This window comes from Delphinapterus leucas, chromosome 7 (assembly GCF_059928025.1).
Source record: "Delphinapterus leucas isolate spDelLeu-1000000601 "Yukka" chromosome 7, BTC_Dleu_Yukka2, whole genome shotgun sequence".
In the NCBI taxonomy this organism is placed as follows: domain Eukaryota; kingdom Metazoa; phylum Chordata; class Mammalia; order Artiodactyla; family Monodontidae; genus Delphinapterus; species Delphinapterus leucas.
Genome location: NC_143135.1, coordinates 462,934 through 490,136, shown reverse-complemented (window position 1 = coordinate 490,136; position 27,203 = coordinate 462,934). Strand labels below are relative to the sequence as shown.

Below are 27,203 nucleotides of genomic sequence, written 5' to 3'. Positions count from 1 at the left end.
GCCCCGCGGCCCGCCCCGCGGCCCGCCCCGCGGCCCGCCCCGCGGCCCGCCCCGCGGCCCCGGCATCCTCTCGGAGCCGGACGCAAACGGCGCCCCTTCGGCCATTTTCGCTTCTGCTCCCGAACGGGCTCGACGGCGTCGCGTTTCGGGACTTGATCCCGAACTGTGGCCGAGGCCCGATTAGCCCGTCCGACAGCGCTCGGGCACTTTCGGACAGGAGGAGGCGGAGAGCCGAGGCTCGCTCGTGAGGATCCCGGCTCGGGACCGTTCGGCTCCACTCGGCTCCTTCTCGGGCGGGCTCGGCTCCCGCGGGCGGCGGGTGCAGGCGGAGCCTGCAGCGCAAGGTTCTCTAGGCCGGGTCGCGTTGCGTCGGAGTCCGGCGGAGTCGGCCTCACAGTAGGGGACCCCGATGACTGGGGACCACGACCGGCGCGGCCTTCTAGGCCCTGAGGAGGGCTAGCGCAGAGCCTCTCGGAAACCCTCGTGCGGCCTCGGACCAATTCGGACCGACTCGGCTCCGCGCTTCGGACCACTTCGGCCCCCCTCGTTTCCGGACTCTAGGCCTCGGCTTAGCTCGACTCGACCGGGCCGCTTCGTGCCGGTTCGGCCCCTGTTCGGGCGGCCCCGGCTCGGCTTGGCGGCCGGCTTCGGGCGGGCTCGGCTCAGCTCGGCTCGGTTCGGGCAGCCCTCCTCGGTCAAGCTCGGCCCGGCTCGGCCCGGCTCGGGCGGCCTTCTCGGGCGGCGCGCTTCGGGCTCCGTCCCGGCCTTCGGGCGGCCCCGGCCGTCGCCTTCGGGCGGGCTCGGCGGAGTCCGGATGGAGGACTCGGACTCGGCCGCCAAGCAGCTGGGCCTGGCCGAGGCGGCGGCGGTGGCGGCCGCGGCCGCTGTGGCGGCGGCGGCCGCGGCCGCGGCGGGAGGCGAGGCGGAGGAGCCGGTGCTCAGCAGGGACGAGGACTCGGAGGAGGACGCAGACTCGGAGGCGGAGCGCGAGACGCGGCGGGTGACGGCCGTGGCGGTGATGGCCGCCGAGCCCGGGCACATGGACATGGGCGCCGAGGCCCTGCCTGGCCCCGACGAGGCCGCCGCGGCCGCCGCCTTCGCAGGCAAGTGCCGCCCGCCCGCGGTTCCCGCGCACCTGTCCGCACCTGCCCCACACCTGCCCTGCACACCTGCCCCGCACACTCCCGCATGACCTGGCGGCACCTGCTCCGCGCGCACTCCTCACACTTGTCCTCCACGCGCACCTGCCCTGCCCACGCCTGGCTGACTGGCACACCCATCCTCCCCCAGCACATGCCTCGCACCTACCTTGTGTGTCGTGTGGTCCCTGCACACCTGCCCCATGGGAGCATCCTGGCCCTGCCCTGCCGCATACTTGCTCCCTGAACTCCTTTCCTTCCTTTCAGTGCTCTGCGCTACTTCCAGAACCTTCTCAGCACTTGCCTCTTGCCTTGCGTGTCCTCTCCTCCTCTGTCCTGGGTGCTGGTGACACAGGGGTCAGACACGGGTCCTGTCCTGGAGGAGCCCGGGGTTGGGTGCATCTGGTCACCCAGAATCCTGAGGGCCTGCTCAGGTGTGACTTTAGCCCTGGGGAGCAAGGCATCTCACTTAGTCTGGGAGGGCCCGCAGCCTTTGGGGGCAGTCCCCTCTGGCCTGTCCGTGGGGCCCCCCATTTCCTCCTTTACGGATCTTCCCTTCTTCGGGCACCACCCGGGCTGCTGGCCCACGCTTTTCTTGCCGCACAGAACATTCTCATTTTCAAGGTTCGTGAGCCATGCCCCAAAGCGCCCTTTAGAGGTTGTGTCTCCCCGGGGCACCGTCCCGAAGGAGGTAGAGACTTTCCTAAGCATTGTTCTCTCCCACTTGGGCTCCTGTGTGGCCGGCAGAGCCGGGCACTGGAACCCCTGGGGAGCATCCTAAGGCTCTTCTCCCCTAGGGAATTTCATGGGTTTCAGAACTGGACAGCGGCCTCCCCAGCCAGTGCTCCGGTTTTTCCGGCCCTGGAGGAGCTGCGTGGGGCCTGCAGCCCGTTCTCTCACTGCCCCGGTGCCTGTGGTCTGTCCGGGATCCTCGCAAAAGGCAGGGAAAGAAGGCTTTGTGGCCCTTAAAGGGTTCCATTTTCGTTGCTAAACTCTGGTTTAAAGTTGAGATCTTGGATGGTGAGGTTTTTCTTCAGCTTTGTGTTGTTTTTGCACGTGTTTTTCTGAATGCAGAAAGGGAATGTGATGCTATTCACACGTTGGAGACACGTATTGACATCACGTGTTTCTTTCCTGCAGAGTTTTATCCTTGTGTTTTTCCAGTGTGTTAAAACTTGTTGGTTGTGAATTACCGAGGCCAGGTGATTCCCGGGTTTCTGTAACTCAGCAGGACACGTTGCTGGCTTGAGGCTGCCTCCCGGGCTGCTGGCGAGCTCTTTAGACCTGAGCTTGTGTTCAGACCCCTCGGGCCCGGGCTCCCTGGGACACGGTGGAGGAGACAGATGGGGAGCAGGTGTTTTTAGAGCAGTTTAGTGAGCTCGGGCTGATGGAATGTGCAGGACTCTCGGTCAGTTTGAGCACCTCCCCCAGGCCACAGGCGCTCTAGGTTTGGGACATTCCGGAAGGCAGCGCCACCCCTGGTGGCTGGGGGAGCATCAAGGGAGGGCTGTCCGGGGCAGCCCGTTGGGAGTGGGCCATGGGCAGTGGGGGGAGCACGGGGGGCGGGGCGCGGTGGCGCCCCCATGTACAGACACTGCTGGGAGGGGCCGGGCTTAGAGTTGGGGGGCGCGTGGGGTGGGCACAGGCAGGTCTGCCGCTTTTCAGGAGGAAGAGGTCCGTGGCAGGTAGGGGTGAAGGAAGGGGAGGGAGGGGTAGACGTGAGCCTTCCTGCACTGACCTGCAGGAGAGGGGCCAGGAGGATCCCCACCGGAAGGGAGGGAACTCTAGGATTTTAGGGGCCTCTTTGGGGTATGGTTTTAAGTAGAAGGGAGCGAGATGCCAGGGCAGAGCTGTGGCCAGCTCAGTGGGTGCGTGAGGGCAGGCGTGCCCTGTGGTCTACACTGTGCGTGGCAGGCTCTGTGGAGAGGGAGAGGTGGCCTTTTGTCCTTGGAAGGACCAGATCATTCAGACTGGTCTGGAAACGTTGGTCAGGCGTTTCGTGTACAGCGTGAGGCCTCCCACGGTAGCTCAGGTACTTGACCTGGACCCACCGTGGGCCGCCCCCCACCCTCGCCCTATCCCCAGTGGCCTCTGGCTGGGCCCTGAGTCAGGCCCCTGTGTTGCAGAGGTGACCGCCGTGACAGTGGCCGACGTGGGCGCCTCGGCGGACAATGTCTTCACCACGTCGGTGGCGAGCGCTGCCTCGCTCTCGGGCCACGTGCTGGTAAGCCGCCACGGGAGCGCTTCTGGCCCGTCCCCCAGAGACCCTGAGCCTGCCCTGTGCCGACTGCCTGGGGAGGGGAGGGGAGGGGAGATCTCACGGTTTCCTTCTAGCCTGGATCACGCACCTGGGACACTGTACACCTGAAAGCAAAGTGGTTGTTACTGAGATAGTGACAGACAGAAAACTGTTGCTCCTGAGTGTAAGGGCAGCAGGTTGGTGAAGGGCTCAGGGGTGCAGATCTAAGAGTCTTGGTTTATTTCTTCTGGTATCAGGATGCACACAAGCTGATAGCCAGGCAGTGACGTGGTGCCTCTGGCCGGTGTCCTGCCTGACAGCAGACTCTGTCACGTTCTCGTTTTCTAGGAGGGGCTGGAGCCAGAGGGTCGGGGAGTTAGGGGCGGCCCCAAGTCAGCGGGCTCTGAGGACAAGAAGACCCAGAAACTAGTGTGATCCTTCTGGAAACTGACAAGGAGAGGGGGTCTCAAGTATCGACATGTCTCACATGCCTTCGTGAGAAAAATACTTTGTGGTTCTCGAATGAACACAAAGCATTCTGTTGTTCCGGTCGAGAGCTGTACGAGTTCAGTGATTCAGATGCAAGCAGTGTAGACGCCCTTACTGAGGCGTTGACCCTGCAGGCCTGTGAGAGCAGGCCAGGTGTGTGCATGTGCACGCCGGGTGGAGGGCCCGCAATCCCACGATAAACTTCTACTCACCTCCCCTGGTTTGAAGGCCACATTTTCAGATGTAAGAAAAGGTCTTTGTCTTAGTTTTATCCTCAGCGTGAAAGCACGAGAGTGTCCCAGGCCTTGATGTGGACGGGGTGCGCCGGGGTCTCTAGTCCACTCCAGGGCTGTCTGAGTGAGGCCATGAGCGTGTGCCTGTGGGCAGTTGGGGTGGGCTTAGCACCCGCAGGGATAGGAAAGGGGCCTCTGGCTGGCCCAGAGGAGGCAGGCGCGGTCACGGCAGCATCCAGCCCCAGTGGAGAGGCATGTAAGCAGCGTGGCTTGGGAAGCCCTGTGTCTGGGTGGGCTCGGGCATGAGAAGGGGTCCTGCAGTGGGCCTTGGCTGTGCTTATGAACTTGGCCTCTCGGAAACCCTCCCCTGAGGCCTGCAACCTCAGAGACTGCCCAGGCAGACGGGAGGGCATTTCCTGTTCCAGGAACACATTTATCCCTTAACTTGGACAAGCCATGTGAGCATTCGCTCAGAGCCATGCAGACCTAGTGTCGCCTCTTCTTGGCCTTGGCTCTGCATCTGAGAAGCATGAGGCATGGTGGGCCCCCCGGTGGCGGTGTCAGCTGGAACCTCTCTGTAGGACCATGTCCCGGTGTGCAGGTGTGCGCCAGCCGCTGTCACTTGCGACTACTGGTGTTCTTTCCCCCAGTCGGGCAGGACAGCCCTTCAGATCGGGGACAGTCTGAACACCGAGAAGGCCACGCTGATCGTCGTGCACACGGACGGGAGCATCGTGGAGACCGCCGGGCTGAAGGCACCCACTGCCCCTCTCACCCCCGGTATGCCCTCCTGCTCCAGGCCTCGGGGGCAAAACGCTCTGAGAGCTGGTGGAGTTTATCCTGGGGGTGAACTTTATCTTGTGGTGAATTTCAAATTTCAAATACTATTTAGTTTAAGTATAAAAAGTGGATTTTTTCAGGCAACAGAAGAGTTGCCCAGAGTTGCAGGGGGCGATGCTGCTGAGCTGGGGGAAGAACCTGTTAGAATCAAGATGTTTTTTGTGCCTTTCTGTTATTTGGGGTGCGTTCAGGGTCTCTCATTTTCATGATGCTTTCTTTGCTCAAGGCCCTCAGTCTCCTCCGACTCCTCTGGCTCCCGGCCAAGAGAAAGGTGGAACTAAGTACAACTGGGACCCATCGGTGTACGACAGTGAGCTGCCTGTGCGCTGTCGGAACATCAGTGGCACCTTGTATAAGAGCAGGCTCGGCTCAGGTGGGCGCGTGCGGGGTGGGCCCAGCTGTGCACAGAGTGGGCCCAGGTGGGCTTGCGTGGGGTGGGCCCAGGCTGCTGCTTATTTTGTTTTGCGGATCGCCTTCCTTTTGCATCCCCCACTGTAAGTTGGGGCCAAGGATGGCCATAATGACGCATAAACTAGTTAAGCAAACGGGCAGGTCGAGGAATGGGGTGGCCCGTGGTAGGAGCAGGGCTGGACCATGTTCCCTAAGGTCCTGGGTCAGCTGGGCGACCCGTAGGTAGAAGGCTCTGCAAGTGGGAAGACGTCATGAGCTCCGTGTGGGATACGGTGGAGTGTGCGGTGACCGTGGACAGCAGGTCGGGGCTCAGGCATGCGGTGGGAAGCGCTGCCTGCAGATGTGGGCTCGCCGTGGGGCACCGAGGGAGTGGCTGAGAGCAGGCAGGCCCGGGACACCGAGGGGGAGTGGGCGGGAGGGGAGATGGGCCTGGCCCAGTGTCAGCGGGAACTACAGCGGGTGGCTTCGTCCTTTCAGGAGGCCGGGGGCGCTGCATTAAGCAGGGGGAGAACTGGTACAGTCCTACCGAGTTTGAAGCCATGGCAGGAAGGGCCAGCAGCAAAGACTGGAAGAGAAGCATCCGCTATGCGGGGCGGCCGCTGCAGTGCCTCATCCAGGTACCCAGGTGCCGCGCTTCCCCACCCTCCCTGCTCAGAGCCGCAAGCCGCAGGCCCGGCTCCTGGAGCATCGGCCGCAGGGCTTTCCAGGGCTCACAGGCTGGAATCAGATGGGATTCGAGTCCCCCGCTCACTTGCTGTGTGAGTTACGTCACCTTTCCATCTGCTTCCTGATGTTTCAGATGGGATGTTGAGGGTGTTGGCTCCACACCTTGCCGTGAGGAGTGGATGAGGCAGCGTAACAGCTTCCGCTTGAGTGCGTGTGACTTTTGTTTATTTATTAACAGGAGAAAATCAAACGGAAGTTTAATAACACGTATACATGGGAGAGACCGAGGAAAACTGAGTAACTCTGCCTGTGACGTTTAATTAATTAATTATTATTTTTTTGCGGTATGCGGGCCTCTCACTGTTGTGGCCTCTCCCGTTGCGGAGCACAGGCTCCGGACGCGCAGGCTCAGCGGCCATGGCTCACGGGCCCAGCTGCCCCGCGGCATGTGGGATCTTCCCGGACCGGGGCACGAACCTGTGTCCCCTGCATCGGCAGGCGGACTCTCAACCACTGCGCCACCAGGGAAGCCCCCTGCCCGTGACTTTTTAAAAGACACCTAACTTCTCTCTCCTTGAGCTCATCCATGAGAGGAGAGGGCTCCTCGTTGCTGTTTCCGGCTTAGCTCTAGGAGGTTGATAGAGAAACCACGCCTACACTCCCTGGCAGGGGAGAGATAGATGCTTCCACCAGCAGAGATGTGTACGAGAGAAGGTTCTGGAAATGGTGGGGTTTTACCTTCACAGGGGGATCGGGGTGAAACTGGTTGAGATCTGGGGCTGTTGACTCACTTCAGAGCTGACTTTCTCACGTGTTGCGGTACTTTTTAAATTTCAGGATGGGATCCTAAACCCTCATGCCGCCTCCTGCACCTGTGCCGCCTGCTGTGATGACATGACCCTGGTGAGTGGGCCCCTGCTCCCCTCAGCTCCTCTCAGAGCTGCTTCCAGCTTAGTTTCTCCCTCAAATTCTGGGTTTTGACCATTACTCTGAAGAGTGAGGCCTCAAGTGGGCTCTGAAGAGTGAGGCCTCAAGTGGGCCTTGGGGCTGCTCAAAGAACGTTAAGGGAAACTTTCTTAAATAACGGAAAGCTCCTATAATGTCACCGTCTTTTTTTTTTTTTTAACCGTCTTTTTTTTTTTTAAATCTATTCATTTATTTATTTTTGGCTGCGTTGGGTCTTTGTTGCTGCGTGCAGGCTTTCTCTAGTTGTGGCGAGCGGGGGCTACTCTTCATTGCGGTGTGCAAGCTTCTTATTGTGGTGGCCTCTCTTGTTGCGGAGCACGGGCTCTAGGTATGCAGGCTTCAGTAGTTGTGGCTCGCGGGCTCTAGAGCGCAGGCTCAGTAGTTGTGGTGTAGGGGCTTTGTTGCTCCGTGGCATGTGGGCTCTTCTCGGACCAGGGCTCGAACCCATGTCCCCTGCATTGGCAGGTGGATTCTTTAAGCACTGCACCACCAGGGAAGTCCCTATAATGTCACCGTCTTAACTGTACTTTTTTTTATGGTGACAAGTATATATGTGCTGTTTTATGTTTTTCATTTTTAATGTCACGTTATAAAAAATACTACACTGAGCTGATTTATATAGAGAACTTTTAATGTCTTTCGAAGTCTTTTCTTATTCTAAATTCTTAACTGTTTAAATAAAAGGGATATTTGCATTCGTTTGAACGTATATTGCTCTATAGCTTTCAAAGTGTGATACTAATTTGTTATATGTGGACTACCAGTTTTGTTTCAATGTTTCTATTGTTGAATATTATTTTTAAATGTCCTAAAATTAACTAGGAAGCTGCATAATGAGATTTCTTTTTTTAATATTGATTACTCGCCTGGTTAATTAGCAGCAGCTATGGAAGAAAACTTAATTGGAGAGATGTTGTTGAGTGGGAAAACCAAATATTCTAAAATTGTCTAGTTCGTGTGTAGATCACACATGAGTCTAGTAGAATGACCAGTAGGATATTTGTGTGAGAATAAGATACTTTTAAAGTTTGCTTGGGAAGATTGGTAGGTGACATTCTTGGAGATCTTCAGGGGTAAGAGGAGCAGAGTGGGGGGTCAGCCCCATCGGGAAGCATGGAGTACCTGGTAGGGTTGTTTACGGTCACTCCAAACGCCGAAACCCTCAGGTGTCACCTGACGGCACATGTATGGGACGTGTGTACTGAAGCTAGAAACGGCCAGCAAGAGAACTCCGAGAAGACGTGGACCCGCGGGCTGGAGGCCTCAATGCAGTGAAGACGTCCTTCTCCCCACACTGGTCTGTGGGTTTAACACGGGTCTCTTCAGAGCCCCGGCAGGATCTTGTAGACATCAACAAGTTGATTCTAAGATTCATATCAAAAGGCAGAGGAAAGGGGTAGCAACACGGTTTTGAGGACAAAGACTACAAGTGGAGGAATCACAGCACTTGACTGTCAGACTTGCTGTATTGTTTCTGCGGCCAAGACCGTGTTTGGCAGAGGGGGACCCATCGATCTAGGAGCAGACCCACCGTCCACACACAGACCTGCAGGTGTGGGAACAGTCGGACACTCACAGGCGTAGAAGTGACCCTTGACCTAAACATCACACTTTATATACACACGAATTCAAGATGGATCATACAGCCAAATGTGTCCAAAACTAAACTACAATTTGTAGAAGAAAATCTACCCTGATCTAGGGTTAGACCACGGATTTCTTCAACATGGAACCAAAGGCACAATCCATGAAATGAAAACTCATAGGTCAGACTTCATCAAATTGAAACATTGCAGCTTCTGCCTCAGGAGTGGTGCTGTGCAGGGCTCCAGGGACCCACTCCCCGGACGAGTAACCCTAACTGGTGAAAATGATAAAAAGCAACCACTTAAGGTCTCTGGAGATTGTCCTGGGGGCATACAACAAAAAAAGAAACACTTATCCAGGAGAATCCTGTGAGTCTGGCGTTCGCGTCAGGCCCTGCTCCCTCCCTGCATCCCTCCGGCTCAGCCCAGGGAAGCTCCATCGTCCCGGCCCCGCTCACCCCTAGGGTGGAGGTCCACGCAGCTGAGGCCAGCCGAGAAGACCAAGCAGCTCGGCGAGCAGGGCTGACGGCCTGAGTGCCGTTTCTGCCCTGCTCCAGGGCAGCCCGTGGGGAGGAGGCCGGCAATGCAGGAGGGCAGCCGGCTCAACTTCCCACCGGGAAGTGATCACCCTGAGAAGCCTCCTCAAAGGTTTGTCCTTAAAGCCACCCAGTACAGGAGCCTAACGTGACTGGATCTGACAGTGGAGCCGTTTGCAAAGGGTAGAGCAGTTAGGTGGCTGGGTCCAACAGCTGGTGCGGTAGCTTGGTCACTGCCGCCTGGAGGCCTTTGTCCAGGACTGCAGCCAGGAAGCCCTGGAGGGAGGGGGAGTCATCTGCATAGCCACTCAGTACAGCACCTAAAATGTCCAGTTTCAGCAAAAATTGTGAGACATGTAAAGGGCCAGGGATATGTGAACCACACAGAAGAAAAGCAGCAGACGCAGGCACTGCCCGTGGTGGGGGCAGCAGATGAGGCTTCCAAGCAGCCTCTGTGTCTTCGGGGCTGAAGGAGACACGTCAAAGCGTCGTCAGCACGGGTCTCAGTCTGCGGGGGCTGGGCAGGAGGCCAGGGCACTTCAGGAGCGGGCGCTGACTTTCTCACAGTTGTGGAGGCAGGCAGCCCAGGTCAAGGTGCTGGTGTGTTCCTGGCGGGGCTCCTCCTGGCTTGTAGGCTCTCGCTTACTCAGCTGCTCCTACAAGGGCACTAATCCCGGCGGGTCAGGGCCCTTACCCTCAAGACCCCCGTTGCCTCCTTACTCCAAATACGGCCACCCTGATGGTCAGGGCCTCACAGGTGGTCCTGAGGACACAGTTTACCCTAGAAGGTGACGGCAACGTCTCAACACGTGGAGAAAATCAGTAAAGGGAGGAGCCACCAGGGAGAGCCCGGTGGAGATTCTGGGGTTGACGTGTAGGACAGAAGCTCACTTGCGCGTCCACAGCAGGTTTGAATGGGCAGCAGGAAGGGCCAGCGAGCCCACAGGGGTCTTGGGCGTGAGCTGGGAGGCTCACCTGATCTTCACGTTTTCCTGCTGTTTCTGCTCCATCAAGGTTCTCTCCTCCCGCGTGTCGGGGCCTCAGGGTCTGCGGGGCGCCCCCTGCTCCCCATGGGCCCTCTCCTTTCTCCTTCCTTGGTCCCCACTTGTTTTCTGTCTTCCGGGGATTCCTAAAAATTCGGTGTCGATATTACTCTCCTGTTGGAAGTGCTGTTAATTCACACGTTCTCTCTGAAAGTACCTTTTCTGTTATTTTAAGCCGTTTGGGGCCTAAAGGGAGCTAAGGGAGCTTTGCACGGTTCCGTCTTCTGGCCGCAGTCTGGGCATGTCTCCTGGCAGGTCGCCATTGGAGAACAGTCCCAGGTGGCGTTTCCACGCATCTCACTTTGCCTCCCGCCCCCCCCTCCCCCAGAGCGGGCCCGTCAGGCTCTTCGTCCCCTACAAGAGGCGCAAGAAGGAGAGCGAGCTGCCCGCCACACCCGTCAAGAAGGATGCCCCCAAGAACATCACCCTGCTTCCCGCCGCAGCCGCCACCACCTGTGAGTCACAGTGAAGCAGCTGTCGCCACGCGACATGCTCTTAGCGTGTCCTGCTCACGCGTGTGGCCGAGGGGTCTGGGTCAAAAGCAGGCACGGCTGCCGCTCATGGGGGCTCCCTGGCCTCTTCGGTCCCGGCCTGTCCTCGGCACGGACTTCACTTCGCGCAGCCCCCAGGCCCTCTCGCCGCCCCGGGGCAGGCGCGGCTGGGGCACATGTAGGGAGGGCGGGGGCGGGGGAGGCGCCTGCTTCTGAAACCGAGAGGAGGCGAGTTGGGCTGAGTTGGGCTGCGGTGGTGGGAGAGGCCTGGGAGGCGCCCGGTCGCTAGGGGCTGTCAGCAGCCCGATGGCTCCTGCAGGGGAGGCGCCCCATGTCCTTGGGGCTGGTCGGCAGGAGGAGACAGAGCCCCCAGAATGCCGGGGGCCCCGCTGTGTTTTCTCTTCAGTTTTGACGAAAATCTTTTTCTTAATTCAAGCTACAAAGTCCTTCTTACGTTCTTTTAAATTTTATCTCTTGCCTTCTGACGAGACAGTACATCCAGGTGCTCAGGACACACAGCAGGAGCTGCGTCTGCTGGGGTGGGCGTCTCTGGCCCCCCCCAGGCACCGCCCCTGCAGAGGTGGCTGTGGGCCGGCGGACGCTGCTGTGGCCCCCGCGCACCCCGCCCCGGCCCCTGGGTTTTTCTGCAATGTGCCCAGTGGGCCCAGCACGCGGTGACAGCTCTCCTGCTTTTCCAGTCACCGTGACCCCCTCAGGACAGATCACTACCTCTGGCGCGCTGACCTTCGACCGAGCGTCCACCGTGGAGGCCACCGCGGTCATCTCGGAGAGTCCGGCCCAGGGCGACGTGTTTGCGGGAGCCACAGGTGAGTTGTCTCAGCGCCTGGCAATGCGGCCCCAGCGGGTCGCTGGCAGGAGCTGTGGGGACCCCCGCAGGCAGGGGCGGCGGGACCAGGGCCTGAGAAGCTGAGGCTGCTCACGGAGCCTAGACGGGCGCCAGGGGGCAGAAATGCCCCATGTGCACGTGGAATGTTCTGGTAGCCGCCTCCGGAAAGTGAAAGGGAACAGTGGAAACTGGCTTTTGTACTGTGTTTTATTTCATGCAGAACATCCCAAATACTGTCCCTCTGACAGTTCACGTCCTCCACTTCCGCGGCTCAGGAGCTGCCCTGTTGGACGTGCAGCACAGCTGGGTCTCACGCCATCATGTCCCTCTCCCCTGACAGTACAAGAAGCAGGCGTGCAGCCCCCATGCAGGGTCGGCCACCCGGAGCCCCACTACCCAGGGTATCAGGACAGCTGTCAGATCGCACCGTTTCCGGAGGCCGCGTTGCCAACATCTCATCCCAAAATAGGTCAGTGTGGAAGAATTCTCCACGAGTGGCCGTCATGTGCAGAATCATCCTTCTGAAAGGCTTCCTAGGTGAAGTGGGGTGTGGGGCTTCAGGCCTGTGTTTGTAAAGCAGGTTTCACTGGAAGCTGCTGCTCATTTCTGTGTGGGGTGAGGCTGCTCACGTAGCGGCCTGTGACCTGCAGAGCCTGAGATTCGGCCAGGCTCTGACCAGGACACTGTGCTTGGGGTCTGTCCCGTGAGGGCGCTCGTCCGGGTGGCCTCAGGTGAGAGGGTGTGTGCATGTCTGCGACTCGCCTCGCCTGAAGCTTAACGGGGACATCGCCCCACGTGTGCATTTTGAGCAATTTGTCACTGACGGCACGTTTTGGACACATTTCTATGTCAGGACACTTTTTTACAGGGAGCATCGTAATCCCAGCTGGTGGACCTTTGTGTTTTTTACAGTTTCCGCCAGAGACAAGACAGCAAGATAGAAATTTGTCCCCGAGTTCTAGAAAACGCCCCTTCTCCTTCTCCTTTTCTTGTCTCACCGCTCTCTCCTCTTGCTGTGACACCCCTCCCACCCTTAAAGCTCGCCTCCGTTCTGCCTCTTCCCCACACCTTGCCTCAGACCCTGGCCCCAGGCCTGGTGAGCCTCCTGGCCGGGCTGTGGCCCTGCTGACTGCGGGGTCTGGGCAGGGCCTGGATGGGGAGTGCCCGCCCCATGCGGTCGGCCGTGCCCTGAGCAGGGCTGCGAGGCCTGGGCGACCCGTCCCCCGTCTGCTTGCTTGTTTGTTTGCTTGTTTCGGCATGGACGCGTGGCTTCCTGTTCCATTCAGGGTGTTGCAACCTGTTGCTGGGGCGATTTGTATTGGGACGGTCCCTGACTTGGCTGGCAGGGGCCCCACGAGCGGCTGCTGCGTCCTCTGTCCACCCTATCACGCTGCCTGTTTCCTTATGTCCGGGCCCAGGGCCCTGCCCTTGCGGGGGCGGGGCAGGGTTCACAGCAAGGTCTGGCCATGGCCGAGGGGGCAGGCGTCGCTCGTCCGGCTCCCGTGCGTCTCCTGCAGCCTGTGTCCAGTGACCTCTAGCTGGGGGCTGGAAACGGGTCTTGGTGGGGCTTTTACACCAAGGACTCGGGTGACGCTACAGTCAGGTGTTCTTCTCTGGGAGGATGTTAGACATTCAGCAGCACAGCCTGGGTGTCTCTGCCCCCAGGCCCACCGGGACAGGGGTGGGGAGCCCTTGCGCGTCCGCGTGTGCGAGTTTCCACTTCCCGTCCAGAACAGTGTCCCTTTGAGGTTCCCTCCCGCCTCCATGACTTTCTTCTCCAGCTGAGGGGACCCTGTCTCCTACATCCCTCATCAGCCCCCCGGGGACCACAGACGTCCCCGAAGGCTTTCTGTGTGAGCAGAAACGAAACCAGGAGGTTTTAGTTCTTCCGCCTGCTTTACTTTTTATGTGATGTAACAGCCCCCCCCCCCCACTGGCTCTGCACAAGCGCTATGGTCACCTCACCTGCAGCTGTTGTGTCATCCATGGACGGGGGGCTTGAAGGGGGGCCGTGGGTGTGATCTGTTCGCCACCCTACTTTCCCATGTTTGATGAGCGTGCAGAGGCACGTTGAAGCCAGGAGATGGGTTAAGTTCTTGTTGTGTTTTGCTTTCCACACGCTAGTGTTGACATCCTTGCCCGCCCTGGCGGTGCCTCCTTCCACCCCCACCAAAGCCGTGTCTCCCGCTGTGGTCAGCGGGCTGGAGATGTCGGAACAGCGGAGCTGGCTGTACCTGGAGGAGATGGTCAATTCCTTGCTCAGCACCGCGCAGCAGCTGAAGACGTTGTTTGAACAGGCCAAGCAGGCCAGCTCCTACCGAGAAGCCGCCGCGGCCCAGGCCAGAGTCCAGGCGGATGCAGAGCGGAAAGAGGTACCATTTGCACAGCGGGTCTGTGGCTGCCACCTGCAGAGCCCGCCCACCTTCCTGGGCAGGGGGACCTGGAGGCCCACGTACAAGTGAAGCTTCTCTGGTAGACAAGTGGCCACCGTTACCTGTCGGGCGTTTTTGTCCCTCACACACACCAGCCGTTGTTTTTGAGTGCCCACCTGTTGTATCTACACCGTCCAGGAGAACGGACGGTGATGCGTCTTCAGTGTCACTTTGGTTTGTAGGTGAGTCGAATTGGTTTATTTCCACCAAATCCATATAAGAAAAAGAATTTCAGTTAGTACTACTTTTTATAGGTAAAGGGGAAAGAAGAGCTTTTCAGGTGCAGTTTTCCTTTTTTTCTTTTTTTTTTTTGGCCGCGCCACCTGGCTTGCTGGATCTTAAGTAGGGGGCTCTCATTGCCAAGAGGCAGTGGATTGCAAGCCTACATGCGTTTTTTATGGAGTTGCCTTTACTCGCTGTGCCCTAGCCAGCCGCTCCGCATGGTCGCCTCTTCCTGCACTTCACTGACCACCTTCATCTTCGCTTCTTTAATATCCTGGCCGATGCTGACCTTTGGGTCAGCTCAGGATCTGCCTCTGCTCACTCCTTTCCTCTTGACTGTGGAAACTCTGTTCCTTCCTTCACATTCCAGTCATTTTGATTGTTGGACCTTTTGGGTTATTCACGGCAGAAGCTCTGAATTCTGTTGGATTCTCTCTCTTCCCCTGAAAAGTGCTGGACTTGGTTCTCAGAAGCAGCTGAGCTCCTGGCTGGTCTCCTGAACTCTGTTGTGTGAGGGGGAGTCTGTCTCGGTTACCTCCGCCCGTCACATCTCTAGTCCTGGTCTGGGTGGGGTGGGGGGCGGCATTGCTGCCCCCTCATGTGCGGGAATGCAGGCCCTTCTGTGGGGGGGGCACCAAGATCCCTGCTCAGCGCCGCCTTCTGGGCTGCTATTTCTGTCGGCTCAGCCCCGTGCTGGCTGCCTGGGGGCGGCAGGTGCCTGTGGCCATCTGTGCTGATCTCGGTCTCCCTTGGCTTCCAGCCATCTGGCAGCTCCATCTTCAGCCCTCTGCCCACCCCCCAGCCCAGGTGACCACGGCCCCTTGCTGTGTCCCCACACACCTGGTGGGCAGGGGAGGCCCTGAGGGAAAAGCTGCCCCATCTGCGGGGGGCCTTCCCCCTCCCCCCTCCCCCTCAGGATTGGATCCACCGCCCCCCCCATTCCTGCCCCACCTGCCTGGGCCTTTCTCCCTGCCCCTCCCCGGGGTTCAGTACCCTGCCACCCCCATTCCTGCTTGCTTTAGTTGCTTTAAAGCCTTCAGATCATTGTGTCTTGTGCTCCGTGGTGACTGCTCTGGTCACCAGAAGGGCAGCTGCTCCTTCCTTTCTGGGTTTGGAGGCTGCACACGCAGAGCAGGAGTGCGCTCTTGCTGCTCGGCAGCCAATTCTTCAAAAATTTAATTTCTGCATATTTCATGTTTGTAAACAATTTACTAGTCCTGTTTTTAAAATACTTGATCGTATCTGGTTTTTGCAGTTATAACCAACGTCTTAATCACAAAATGCACTCATATGTTCACACGTTTCTGATCATATACTTTAGAAAAGTCCCCAATATGCATAACGAAAGGGCATTTTTTTCTTCGTTGAAATATGGTTCACATACTGTGGAATTCACACCTTTAAGGTGCACAGTCCAGTAGTTTGTTCACAAATTTGTACGGCCATCACCACCATCTGATCCCAGATCATTTCCCCTCCCAAAGAAGCCCCGGACCCGTTAGCCGTCACTCCCCACCACCCGCAGGCTCCAGCTGCGCCAACCTGGTTTCTGTCTCTGTGGCTTTGCCAGTTCTGGATGTTTCTTGGAAACGGAATCACACAACATGTGGCCTTTTGTGTCTGGCTTCTTTCACTGAGCAGCGTGTTTTCAGGGTCCGTCCACGTAGCCTGGGTCAGAATTTCATTCCTTTTTATGGCTAAACATTAGTTGTCGCACCGCATGTTTCTTCACTCAACCATTGGTGGACATTCGGGTTGTTTCTACTTCTTGACTCTTGTGGACAGTGCCCTGAACATTTTTGCACAGCTGTTTGTGTGGACATGTGTTGTCACTTCTCTTGGGTGTGTACCTGGGAGCAGAGCTGCTGGGTCCCACGGTGGCTCAGGGTTCATCACTTTCTGAGGAGCCACCAGACTTTGCCAGGGCAGCTGCCCATCCTGCATCCACCACCGTGTGTGCCGTGTGCCTTGCCCACGGCCTCACCACCACCGGTCCCTGATGAGCACGGCGGGGGGGCGACCCTCACTTCCCCCGGGGGTTGGCGAGGATGCCCCCTTGCTGAGACTATGGGAGTGGAGGAGACCACAGTGTCCCCCCTATCAGGCCGGCTGGACAGCGGGCGGGCGGGTGGCTTGAATCTGGGGTGGCGCCGACGGCACAGAAAGCCGAACCTCATCCCAGCAGGGAAGTGCAACGGGAAAACGGTTTAACTTTCAGTTTTACATTTTTCATTAATTTTTGTGGACCTTTCCTTCACAGAATAAAATTACAAGTAAATTAGACACATCCCTTCCCCTCTGTGAAAATTCTCCAAAGACAGGTGGCATGAAAAAGACGGAGCGAGGCGTTTCCACCTGGTCGGTCCCGAGGTTACTTTCAGGGCACCGTGTTGAGTCAGCTGCGTGGGTTTTGTCTTTCACGTAGGAATAGCCCACAGTCATGGCCACACTCATCCCACATTTAAGGGTCCAGGAGCTGAATTCCTGTTGTGCAGAACTTCCCCCTCGACCCACCGTGGGACACGTGCTGACGTGCGTGTCCGTCGGGTCAGCCAGGAGCGTCTGCCGCAGCTGGATCGCTGAGTACCCCACCGTGAAAGGTTGGGCTTTGCATTTCATTTGTAATTTTATGAATTTCTAAGAAAGAAATACAACGTGAAATCCTTTTATCCTTAAAATCCTGTTTGGCGGAAGGATGCTCAGCCTTTAGTGAGGGGCTTGAGCCTACTTCCCCTGCCAAGGCATCCGACACGTTCCCACATCCTGAGCTTTGAAAATGACTGGAGCTCTTACAGGTGTGTTTGTCCTCTCTCCGGAGCTGTAGGTGTGACGTGTCCTCCAGTAGTTTTCCTGTAAGCTCATCACGTGGCCGGGGGAAGCTAGGCATCCGTCCTGTCCGACTGCCACCAGTGGGTGGACGCCAGTGTCCTTTTGTGTGCTGGTGTCACGAGGCTCCTCGGGTGACCTGGTTAAGTTGCTTGCAGACGTGGGTTGACCACCCTGTGCACCCTGTGTGTTTACCCTTCGTAACGTGCAATGTGTCTGATCCCTGTGGCCCCGTGATGACTACAGCGCCTCGACACTGGGTTCTTGGGAACCAGACTCCTCGGAGAGCCTGTTCCCCAGGATCCTCTGGGGGCTTCAGGGGGCTCGGGGGGGCTGAGAGGCCCCGACCTGAGTCACGTGTGAGTGAGGGGACGCAAAACGTGTCCCTGAAGCAGGTGGCGGCAGCGAGAAGCGGCCGGCGGGGCCCGGGGGACGATGAGCCAGGAGACCAGGTGGGGAGCACCGGTGGCTGTTGTGGAAAGGCTGCTGGACACCCTGACGTCGCCAGGGTGAGACGGAGCCCCCCAGCTGGACGGTTGGGGGAGGGCTGCCCCGGAGAACTCTTCTGGAAGGTCCTGTCCACGGCAGCCTCCTTAGGGTGCTGGGGCTTGGTGGGGAGGACCGGACGAGTGAGGCCCCGGGACCCCTAGGAGGAGGCTGAGCCCTCGCTCCCTGGCTCCCTGGGAGGGCGCAGGTGCTGGCGGCCAAGAGGGGGAAGCAGGGCTGCCTGCTTGGACGCTGTCTGTGGAATTTCTTGAAAAGTCACGTTTTAGCCCTGCTGAACTATTAAGGAGATTTTGCCAGTTTTAACCATGGGGCATTTGTGTTGTGTGTATATAGTTAGCTCAGCAGAGATTAAACAGGGCGGAAGACCAGACGCCCTTCCGTTCAAGGGCGCTGTGTCCATCCAGCACAAGCCAGCCACGTGGCTGCAGGGCACCGGGCCGCCTGCCACGGCCCTGGCTGGGGGAGCGCGCGCACTCTGGGCCCCATCCCTGTGCTCTGGCCTCTGTTCATGCCTCCCGGCTCCTTCTCAGGCCTTCGATGATCTTCCCAACTTCCTTTACTAGAGGGAATTGTGGCCCGAAGAGTAGCAGCGGCGGGCGGTCTGGACGGTGCCTCTGGCTGCACCGCAGACGCTGTTCTCAGTGCTGGAAGAGAGCCGGTGCCCGCGGGTCAGTCCGGTGACACCTCTTCCAGGCTGCAGACGTGCCTCCTGGCCGAGCCAGGGCGGGGGGAGGTCTCTGGCTTCTCTCTTCTTATCAGCCCCCGGCCCCCCTCGTGGACTCGTCTCACTCCAGGGCCCCAGGGCCCAGGCCCAGCACATGCGCATTTGGGGCAGGTCGGAGGGTTCCATTTGTGGAGTGATTGCCCCTTTTCCTCCCTTAGTCACCCGGGGTGGCGGTCCGCCTCCTGGACAGCGGTGATCTAGGAATATTTCCAGAATTCTTCTCCGTGGGGGATCTGTCTCTTGTACATTTGTTTGTACCTTTGTTTCTATCAAGAGGGGCTCACAGCACCCGTGTTACTTGTTTTGCTCATCCGGTTTGGCTTTGGCGGCTGGAGCTCTCAGTCGGCTCCCACGTCCCTTACCTGCTGCTCAGAGCACCTCCCTCCTTTCTGGTGCTAGAAGACGCTCCAGGCCCATCTTGGGGGTTCCCTGCCCCAGCCCTGGAATCAACCGTTTCTCCAGGGAGAACTGGTTCCTTTATTGGAGAACGAATGCTCTTAGGAACCAAGATCTGGGCGCTCTCGGCTGGCAGCAGGGAAGCAGTGGGTCCGACCGGTGTGTGCAGACACAGCCCGAGGGCTCTGTGGCCATCCGTCTCTGTCTGTGTGTCAGCCGGCGTGTCTGAGCCAGATCTCCTGCCCCAGGTTAGCTTGGGTTAAGAAGTAATTCCCAAGGGGATGTGTTGGGAGCCCGGGGTCGGAAGTTCTTGCCGCACAAGAGCGACTCCTGCTTCACAAGGTGTACTCACGACACAGGCTCTTCATGCAGTTAAGAGGTATTTATTGAGCGGTGGCTGTTTTCTAAGAACTGTGCTGGTGCCAGGAGCACCAACATGGCAGGTCCAGGTGAGCGGGACTCGCAGGCTCGCGGGGGACAGGGTGTGACACGAGGCCGCTTCCCTGAGGACTTCCAAGCTGAGAGGCAGGAGGGTCCATGGGGCCCCCAGCCTCACAGGCAGCCGCACCTCTGCTCCCACTAACTGTGAGACCTTTGCTCTCCCTGGAGGAATTTCTATGTTTGGTTACAGACTTCGGTTTTTTTCTGTAAGTATTTTGTTCTTTAAAGTAGGGACAGTGGACAAGCTAACTTAGTAGTATCTCAGAGTCCCCGTAATGTGCGTGTTTCCTGAAGCGAGTGAGGCGGGTAGCGGGGGTTCGGGGTGGAGCGTGTCAGTCAGCGCTGGGCAGAGAAGGGAGCTGCAATCCAGAACAGGAACCAAGAAGCAATTTGCTGCTTTGCATATACTCTCGGGGGTAGCGGTGTTATGAACGGGCATCTGGTGTGGCTCATGGGTGTGCAAGTCACACACTCACCCGCTGGCTGGGAGCAGGGGCCTGGCTTGCAGTCAGTGCAGCCAGGTGCGCCGGGCAGCGTGGGTCACGGCTGCACACACCAGCGCTAGCGGTGCCACTGGAGCCCCCTCCCTAGCTGCTTAGAAGGAGTGGCTCCTTCGCGTCTTGTGGGGAAGACACACAGAAGACCCACCTAATGGAGCTGCGTGGCTGGGCCGGGGGTGCCTGGGCTGTGGATGAGGGTCCGGCTGGGGGACTGCAGGGCCTGACCGCTCAGGAGACGATCCTGACAACTGAGAATCCTGGCCTTCCTCAGTTTGGTTTCCTACACGTACTTGGTGGCAATGAAATCCCCTGGTATTTGGAGCAAGGTTGGCGCATCGGTGTGATCCGGAGCCCTGCTTCCCGCTCAGCAGGTGCCCACCCTGCATCTGGGCAGCGGGGGGCGGGGACGCGGGTCGCCTGTCCCTGCGACTGACGCCTGTGTCCTCTTGCAGCAGTTCTGTGTCAACTGCGGCCGGGAGGCCCTGAGCGAGTGCACCGGCTGCCACAAGGTCAACTACTGCTCCACCTTCTGCCAGCGCAAGGTAGGCCCCCCACCCCCGTGCCACCTCCGCACTGTCCCTGGGCTCCGGCAAAGCCCCGAGGCAGCCACACAGGCCGTGGCCATGGAGGCCGCTGCTCCCCAGTGACCTTGACCTTGTCACGGTCAGTGCTCCCCAGCCCTGGACGCCTCGTCATAGACCCTGAAAGTCAGTGCGGTTGTACGTGTAGGCGTCTGATTCTGAGAAGATTAAAGAGTGTTCTGGAGTAGCAGTTGCTAGTTCAGGTTTTTACCACTTTTCTCACCCTTACTCAGAGTGAGGGGCCAAGCCGTTGACTGGGGCCTGTGGGGTTATCCTCTCCTCTTAGAAACTTTCCACGATTAAAAAAGGTAACTTGGGCTTCCCTGGTGGCGCGGTGGTTGAGAGTCCGCCTGCCGATGCAGGGGACACGGGTTCGTGCCCCGGTCCGGGAAGATTCCACATGCCGTGGAGTGGCTGGGCCCGTGAGCCATGGCCGCTGAGCCTGCGCGTCCGGAGCCTGTGCTCCGCAACGGGAGAGGCCACAACAGCGAGAGGCCCGTGTACCGCAAAAAAAAAAAAAAAAAAAGGTAACTTGCCGGGTGGACAAATAGTAAAAAATCCCACCCCTGGTGCCTGTGACTTGGAGCTGCATCTGCGGACACAGCCTCTGCTGCACAGGGGACCCTGTGCCTGGAGGCTTCCCAAAGCGCCCCATCCTCAGATGTCCTCGGGAGGGAGGTGGGCAGGAATGACCCCCAAGACCAGGGTGTGTGGGACGTGGCATCTTCCTCCTCTGCGTCTCAGGGCTTCCTGGGGGTCTGCAGGGGTCAGCACAGCGCGGAAGGTGTGTCCAGGGGCTCCCAGCTACGCTCCTGAGCCCTGGCCCGTTCCCGGGGCGGGAGACTTGGGAAAGAGACCCGCAGGTCTGCTTTCCTTGGTGTCACCTATGGCTCGTGTGCTGAGGAGAGGGCCCGCATGCCTGCTGCGCTCGGGGACGCTGGGAGGAGCCCAGGCAGCCAGGAGGAGCCGGTGGGGTGGACGGGCTTCTGCTGGCTCGTGATCCGAGAGGGCGGCTGATCGGTGACTCTTCCCTGACTTTGAACCATCAGAGGAAGATTCGTGGGTTTATTTCTTGATGGAGTCATTTTAGCCAGATAACACTTTGTCTAAATGCAAGCTGCCGTCTTGGAACCTCTCTTGGTGAATTGGGCAGTTATATTTCAGGTATAACCTTGTTGACAAAGACTCCATTTCTTCCGCTGACTGTGTTAGGTTTGTGCTCCTGTGACTCGCTGCCGTGATAAAGGCATAGGCTTTGGTTTTATTGGGTTGGCCACAAAGTTCCTTCGGTTTTGAAGTAAAAACAAAAGACACATTTTTCATGTTTCCCAACAACTTTATTGAACAACGTATTCACCGTTTTGTTCCACTACCTTCTGCCATCTTTCGGGCAACTTCATGATTCCATCTTCCCAAAACTTTTCATCTTTTTGAGCAAAGAACTGTTCCAGGTGCCTTTTACAGTCTTCCCGGGAATTGAAATTTTTTCCATTAAGAGAATTTTGTAAAGACCAAAATCAATGGAAATCCGAAGGGGCAATGTGTGGTGAATACAGCGGATGAATCAGAACTTCCCAGCCAAGCTGCAACAGTTTTTGCCTGGTCATCAGAGAAACATGCGGTCTTGCATTATCCTGATGGAATATGATACGTTTCCTGTTGACTCATTCCAGATGCTTTTCGTCGAGTGCTGCTTTCTGTTGGTCTAATTGGGAGCAGTACTTGTTGGAATTAATCGTTTGGTTTTCCAGAAGGAGCTCATAATAGAGGACTCCCCTCCACTCCCACCATATACACATCACCTTCTTTGGGTGAAGACCGGCCCTTAGTGTGGTTGGTGGTGGTTCATTTCGCTGCCCCACGATCTCTTCTGTTCCACATTATCGTACAGTATCCACTTTTCATTGCCTGTCACAATTTGTTTTAAAAATGGAACGTTTCCATTACGTTTAAGTAGAGAATCGCATGCAGAAATATAGTCAAGAAGGTTTTTTTCGCTTAACTTATGTGGAACCCAGACATCAAAGCGATGAACAGAACCAAGCTGGTGCAAATGATTTTCAAGGCTTGATATGGAGATTTTGAGTATGTCGGCATCTCCTGCATGGGTATAACGTTGATTGTTCTCAATTATTGTTTTAATTTGATAGCTTTCAACTTCAACTGGTCTACCCGACTGTGGAACATCGTCCAGCGAGAAATCTCCAGCACGAAACTTCGCAAACCACTTTTGACACGTTCGATCAGTTACAGCACCTTCTCCATGCACTGTGCAAGTCTTTTTTGGGGGGGGTTTCAGCTGCGTTTTTACCTTTCTTGAAATAGTAAAGAATAATATGCCGAAAATGTTGCTTTTTTCCTTCAATATTAAAATGGCTACACAAAAATTCACCAATTTTTTTTTTTTTTTTTTTTGCGGTACGCGGGCCTCTCACTGTTGTGGCCTCTCCCATTGCGGAGCACAGGCTCCGGACGCGCAGGCTCAGCGGCCATGGCCCACGGGCCCAGCCACTCTGCGGCACGTGGGATCCTCCCGGACCGGGGCACGAACCCGCGTCCCCTGCATCGGCAGGCGGACTCTCAACCACTGCGCCACCAGAGAAGCCCTGATAACCTTTTTTTAAATGCATGGTGATATGACAGCTGTCACAATACAGTCTAACAAAATTGTTTCGAATGAAGTTAAAGACAATTAAACGCTACTAGAGCCATCTTATGGAAAAAAAACACTCTTTGGCCAACCCAATATTTACAAAAATCAGTGTACAGTGAAGTTCAAAAACCGTTAATTTTCACGTGGGATCCATCGTGAACACTCGGTAGGACCTGAAAAAACTTAAGCTCTGGGCTCCTTGTAATAAATGGTGGTGCCGACAATACAGCTTCTGGGCCTGCCAACTGTGCTCCCCAGAATTCTGTGTGCTCCCCAAAGACCTGGAAAGGTAGTTAATGTTACTCACCTTCTTACAAGTTGGACAAGGGCCATGAATTATTTTGGCTTTTACGTGCAGACTTTATTTTCTTTGCAAATCCCGTGTCAGGTGTGTGTGTGTGTGTTTTACATCTTCATCGAGGTAGAATACATACCATAAAATCCACTAATTTTAAGGGTACGATTCAGTGGGTTTTAGTAAGTTTGCATTTGGGCAAACATGACAATTTGGTTTTAGAACTTTCCATCACCCCCGAAAGCCCCCTCGGCCCACACCCCAGCCGCTGGCAACCACGAATCTCTTTCTCTGTAGATGTGCTTCTTCTGGACATTTCACGTAGCAGGAGTCGTATAACATGTGGTCTCCCGCGTCTGGCTTCCTCTGACCAGCGTGTTTTCAAGGTTCATCCACGTGGAGCCTGAGTAGCGTCCACGGTGTGGCTGGACCTCGTCTTGTCCTCCAGTCCTCAGCCAACGGACATCTGAGTGGTTCCCGCCATGTGACTGTCGTGAACACTCACGAGCGAGCTCCAGGGTGGAGACAGGTTTTTGTTTGTCTTGGCTACATGCGTACATGGATTTGCTGAGTCATATGGTAAACTTGTGTTTAACTTTAGTAAGAAGCTTCCCAACTTTTCCGAAGTGACTGCACCCCCTCCAGTGGCGGGTCCATCCGTGTCCACAGCGCTGGCTCTTGCTTTCTGGTCGTAGCCCTGCTACCGGGTGTGAAGCGACATCAGTGCGTTCAGTCTGCATCTCCCTGATGTCTAAGGGTGCTGAGCATCGTTGTGTGTGCTGATCGGGCGTTGTATATCTTTTGGGGGGAAATGTCTATTCAGATCTTTTGCCCGTTTTTAAATGGGATCGTTTCTCTTCTTATCGAGTGTGGAGATGTCTGTGTATATCCTGGATACAAGTCCTTTATCAGATATGTGATTTCCAAGTACTTTCCCCCAGTCTGTGACTTGTCTCTTTATTTCTTAATAGTGTCATTTGAAGGGCAAAAGTTTTTTTAATTTTGATGAAATCCAGTTTACTTTTAAAAAATTTTTATTATCTATTATTTTTTATTTTTGGCCTTGCCATAAGGCTTATGGGATCTTAGTTCCCGACCGGGGATCAAACCCGGGCCCCCTGCGGTGGAAGCATGGAGTCCTAACCCCTAGGGAAGTCCCAAGAAGTCCAGTTTATTTAAAAAACATTTTTAATGGAGATCATGCTCTTGGTGTCATATCTCAGAACTTTTGCCTGACTCAAGGTTAGGAAAATCTCCTATTTTCCTCTAAAACATTTATAATTTTAGCTCTTTTTTTTCTTTTTTTTTTTTTTTTCGGCCGCATAGCATAGCTTGCAGGATCTTAGTTCACCAACCAGGGATTGAATCTCAGCCATGGCAATGAAAGTGCCGGATCCTAACCACTGGACCACCAGGGAACTCCCTTTAAGCTCTTACTTTTAGATTTATGACCCATCTTGAGTTAATTTTTAGGTATGGTGTGAAACACTGTGGACTTGAGCCCAGCACACATGAAGTTTTACGTACTGTATAGACTTACAGAGTCAGGTAATCTACATAGTCAGGTAATTTACAAACTAAAATTTTATTCTTTTGAGTCTAAAAATAACAGGTGCTGGAGAGGGTGTGGAGCAAAGGGAACCCTCTTACACTGTTGGTGGGAATGTAAATTGGTGCAGCCACTATGGAGAGCAGTATGGAGGTTCCTTACTAAACTAAAAATAGAATTACCATATGACCCAGCAATCCCACTCCTGGGCATTTGTCCAGAGAAAACTCTAATTCGAAAAGACACATGCACCCCAGTGCTCATAGCAGCTCTGTTTACAATTGGCAAGACATGGAAGCAACCTAAATGCCCATCAACAGAGGAATGGATAAAGAAGATGTGGTTCATACATACAATGGAATATTACTCAGCCATTAAAAGGAATGAAATGATGCCATTTGCAGCAACGTGGATGGACCTAGAGATTAGCATTCTGAGTGAAGTAAGTCAGGAAGAGAAAGACAAATACCATATATCACTTATATGTGGAATCTAAAATATGACACAAATGAAATTATTTACAAAACAGAAACAGACTCACAGACATAGAGAACAGACTTGTGGTTGCCAAGAGGGAGTGGGGTGGGGGAGGGAGGGGTTGGGATTAGCAGCTGCAGACTATTATCCACAGGATGGGTAAACAACAAGGTCCTCATGTGTAGCATAGGGGACTATATCCAATATCCTGTGATAAACCATGATGGAAAAGAATGTGCAGAAGAAAAAGTATATGTGTATAACTGAGTCACTTTGCTGCACAGCAGAAATTATACAACACTGTAAATCAACTAAGCTTCAATAAAAAATTTTTTAAAATTTATTCTTTTGATATACAGGCAGACCTTGTTTTATTGCACTTCTCAGATGCTGTGTTTTTACAAATTAAAGGTGTGCGGCAGCCCTGCCTTGTCAGGTGGAGGTTATCATTTTTAGGAATAGAGTGTCTTTGAATTAGGTTTGTACAGTCACACATTTAATAGACTACAGTGTAGTGTAAAAGTGATCTGTATAAGCCCCGGGAAACCTGAAATCTTGTGTGACTTGCTTTATTGCTACATTTGCTTTATTCTGGAACTGAACCCGCAATGTCTCTGAGGTATGCCTGTAATGATTTGAAATTTTACTTTTTTATTATAAAAATAAGGCAACACGTTGTAGAAAATTTGGAAGACGTAGGACAGCACGAAGATAGGCAGCTGGAGCCCTGCCCTCCGGGGCTCACTGCTGGTCTCTGTTCTTCCGAGTGTGTGTGATGTTCATTCAAGTCTTGTCATGGCTCACCAAACCCTAACCTCTCCGTGCGTCTTGGGGCCCGTGTCTCCACTAACCACGCCCCATCGGGCCCCCAGAGCGAGCCCTGCTCCAGGCCAAGTTCGGCTCCATTTCCCGCCCGTAACGGGCGATGGCAGCTCCCACCCTGACGGGGGGCGTTGCGGGGCGGGGGGGTGGACGTCCTCCCCGACCTCCCTGGGGGCCGTGGCCTCCCAGCCCCTCTGTGGACACGTGGCTGGCTCCGGCGCAGTCCTTTCACTTTTGCGATGATAAGTAATACGGCTGGGCAGCAACATCGGTGACAGGTATTCCTCTGCAGGTGTGAGTGTTTTCGTTTAGATCCCAGGGAGGAAGCAGCAGGATCAGAGTGTGGACGTGTCTCAAGGGTCATCCTGGGTAGTTGCCTTCGGAGCGGGTCCCTAAACAGGAGGGTGGGCGAGGCTGGGAGCCCCCTGCCCCAGGAGGGCTGGCCGCTCAGCACGTGCACACCCACTCCCGGGCACAGCCTTCTCACTCTGAACCGTAACACGGAGCCTGTCCTTCCTTTCAGGACTGGAAGGACCACCAGCACATGTGTGGTCAGTCGGCAGCTGTCACCGTGCAGGGGGACGACGTCCATGTCGCCGAGGGTGTGATCGAGAAGGTCACCGTGTGAGGGCTCGCGGGGCCTCTGTGGCCAGGAAGGAGCCCCGAGGACGGGGGCCGCTGAGGACGAGGAGGAAGTTGCTGGCCAGGTTACGAGTGGACGTCGCGTGACCGGCGCCCGGGCAGCGCGCTCCTGCCGCCAGGCCCCGAAGCGGGCGGGCGGACGGCCGGTGGACGCGGCCTGGGCCCTCCATGCCGCTCGCGGTGCTTTTTTTTATCCCTTGGATGGTGAGCGTCCGGTCTTCCCTACGGGTGTGTCGTGTTCCGTAACACGCGTGTACATACATGTGTCTGTCAGTAAAGTTGGCGCCCCTGCCCCATGCGGACTGGTGACTCCAAGCTCCGACCTCCCCGAGGCCCCGGGGGCCCGATCATGCAGTTCGGAAGCCGAGACCGTATGGGGCCCAGCCCGGCGGGACGGGAGGCTGGCACCTGCTGCCCAGGAGCTGGGGCCCCAGAGCTGCCAGCCGGGAAGGCCGAGCCGCCGTCCAGTCTCAGGGACGGCTCGGCGTCTGGACGTGCCACCTTCCCTTTGCACAGAGCGCGCCCGGGACCCCTGGGGACCCGCCCAGGGTGGCTCTTGCCTGCGCCCGGCTATCCTCGCCCAACTCTTGCGGGCTGGGGGCCTCGTCCCTGGCCTTCCCGGCGCCCTGCCCAGCCTGTCCCCAAGCCTG

The 27,203-nt window shown here is 56.3% G+C and overlaps 1 protein-coding gene across 6 annotated transcripts; it reads left to right on the top strand.

Moving 5' to 3' along the window:
• The first annotated feature begins 87 nt into the window (after positions 1-87).
• On the top strand, positions 88-26,855 carry DEAF1 (DEAF1 transcription factor). 6 transcript variants are annotated; one of them, XM_022565294.3, is made up of 12 exons: positions 89-1,103; positions 3,266-3,363; positions 4,751-4,880; positions 5,167-5,313; positions 5,829-5,968; positions 6,855-6,920; positions 10,477-10,603; positions 11,338-11,466; positions 11,827-11,955; positions 13,611-13,858; positions 19,987-20,076; positions 23,361-25,192. In XM_022565294.3, exons 1-12 carry the CDS (start codon positions 815-817, stop codon positions 23,400-23,402), a joined length of 1,635 nt encoding a protein of 544 aa, XP_022421002.1. In that variant the 5' UTR covers positions 89-814; the 3' UTR covers positions 23,403-25,192. The 6 variants fall into 6 exon arrangements, with proteins under 6 accessions (XP_089770393.1, XP_022421002.1, XP_089770392.1 ...); XM_089914266.1 differs by lacking the exon at positions 23,361-25,192 and adding an exon at positions 22,266-23,354; XM_022565293.3 differs by lacking the exon at positions 23,361-25,192 and adding an exon at positions 26,435-26,855 and having other exon boundaries at positions 91-1,103.
• The last annotated feature ends 348 nt before the right edge of the window (positions 26,856-27,203 follow it).

Excerpts from the sequence above, each read along its gene's own strand:
- DEAF1 (XM_022565293.3), top strand. The coding sequence starts at position 815 with ATGGAGGACTCGGACTCGGCCGCCAAGCAGCTGGGCCTGGCCGAGGCG. Across the intron at positions 5,969-6,854 it reads CGCTGCAGTGCCTCATCCAG|GATGGGATCCTAAACCCTCA; the intron begins GTACCCAGGTGC and ends TTTAAATTTCAG. Across the intron at positions 11,956-13,610 it reads AACATCTCATCCCAAAATAG|TGTTGACATCCTTGCCCGCC; the intron begins GTCAGTGTGGAA and ends TCCACACGCTAG.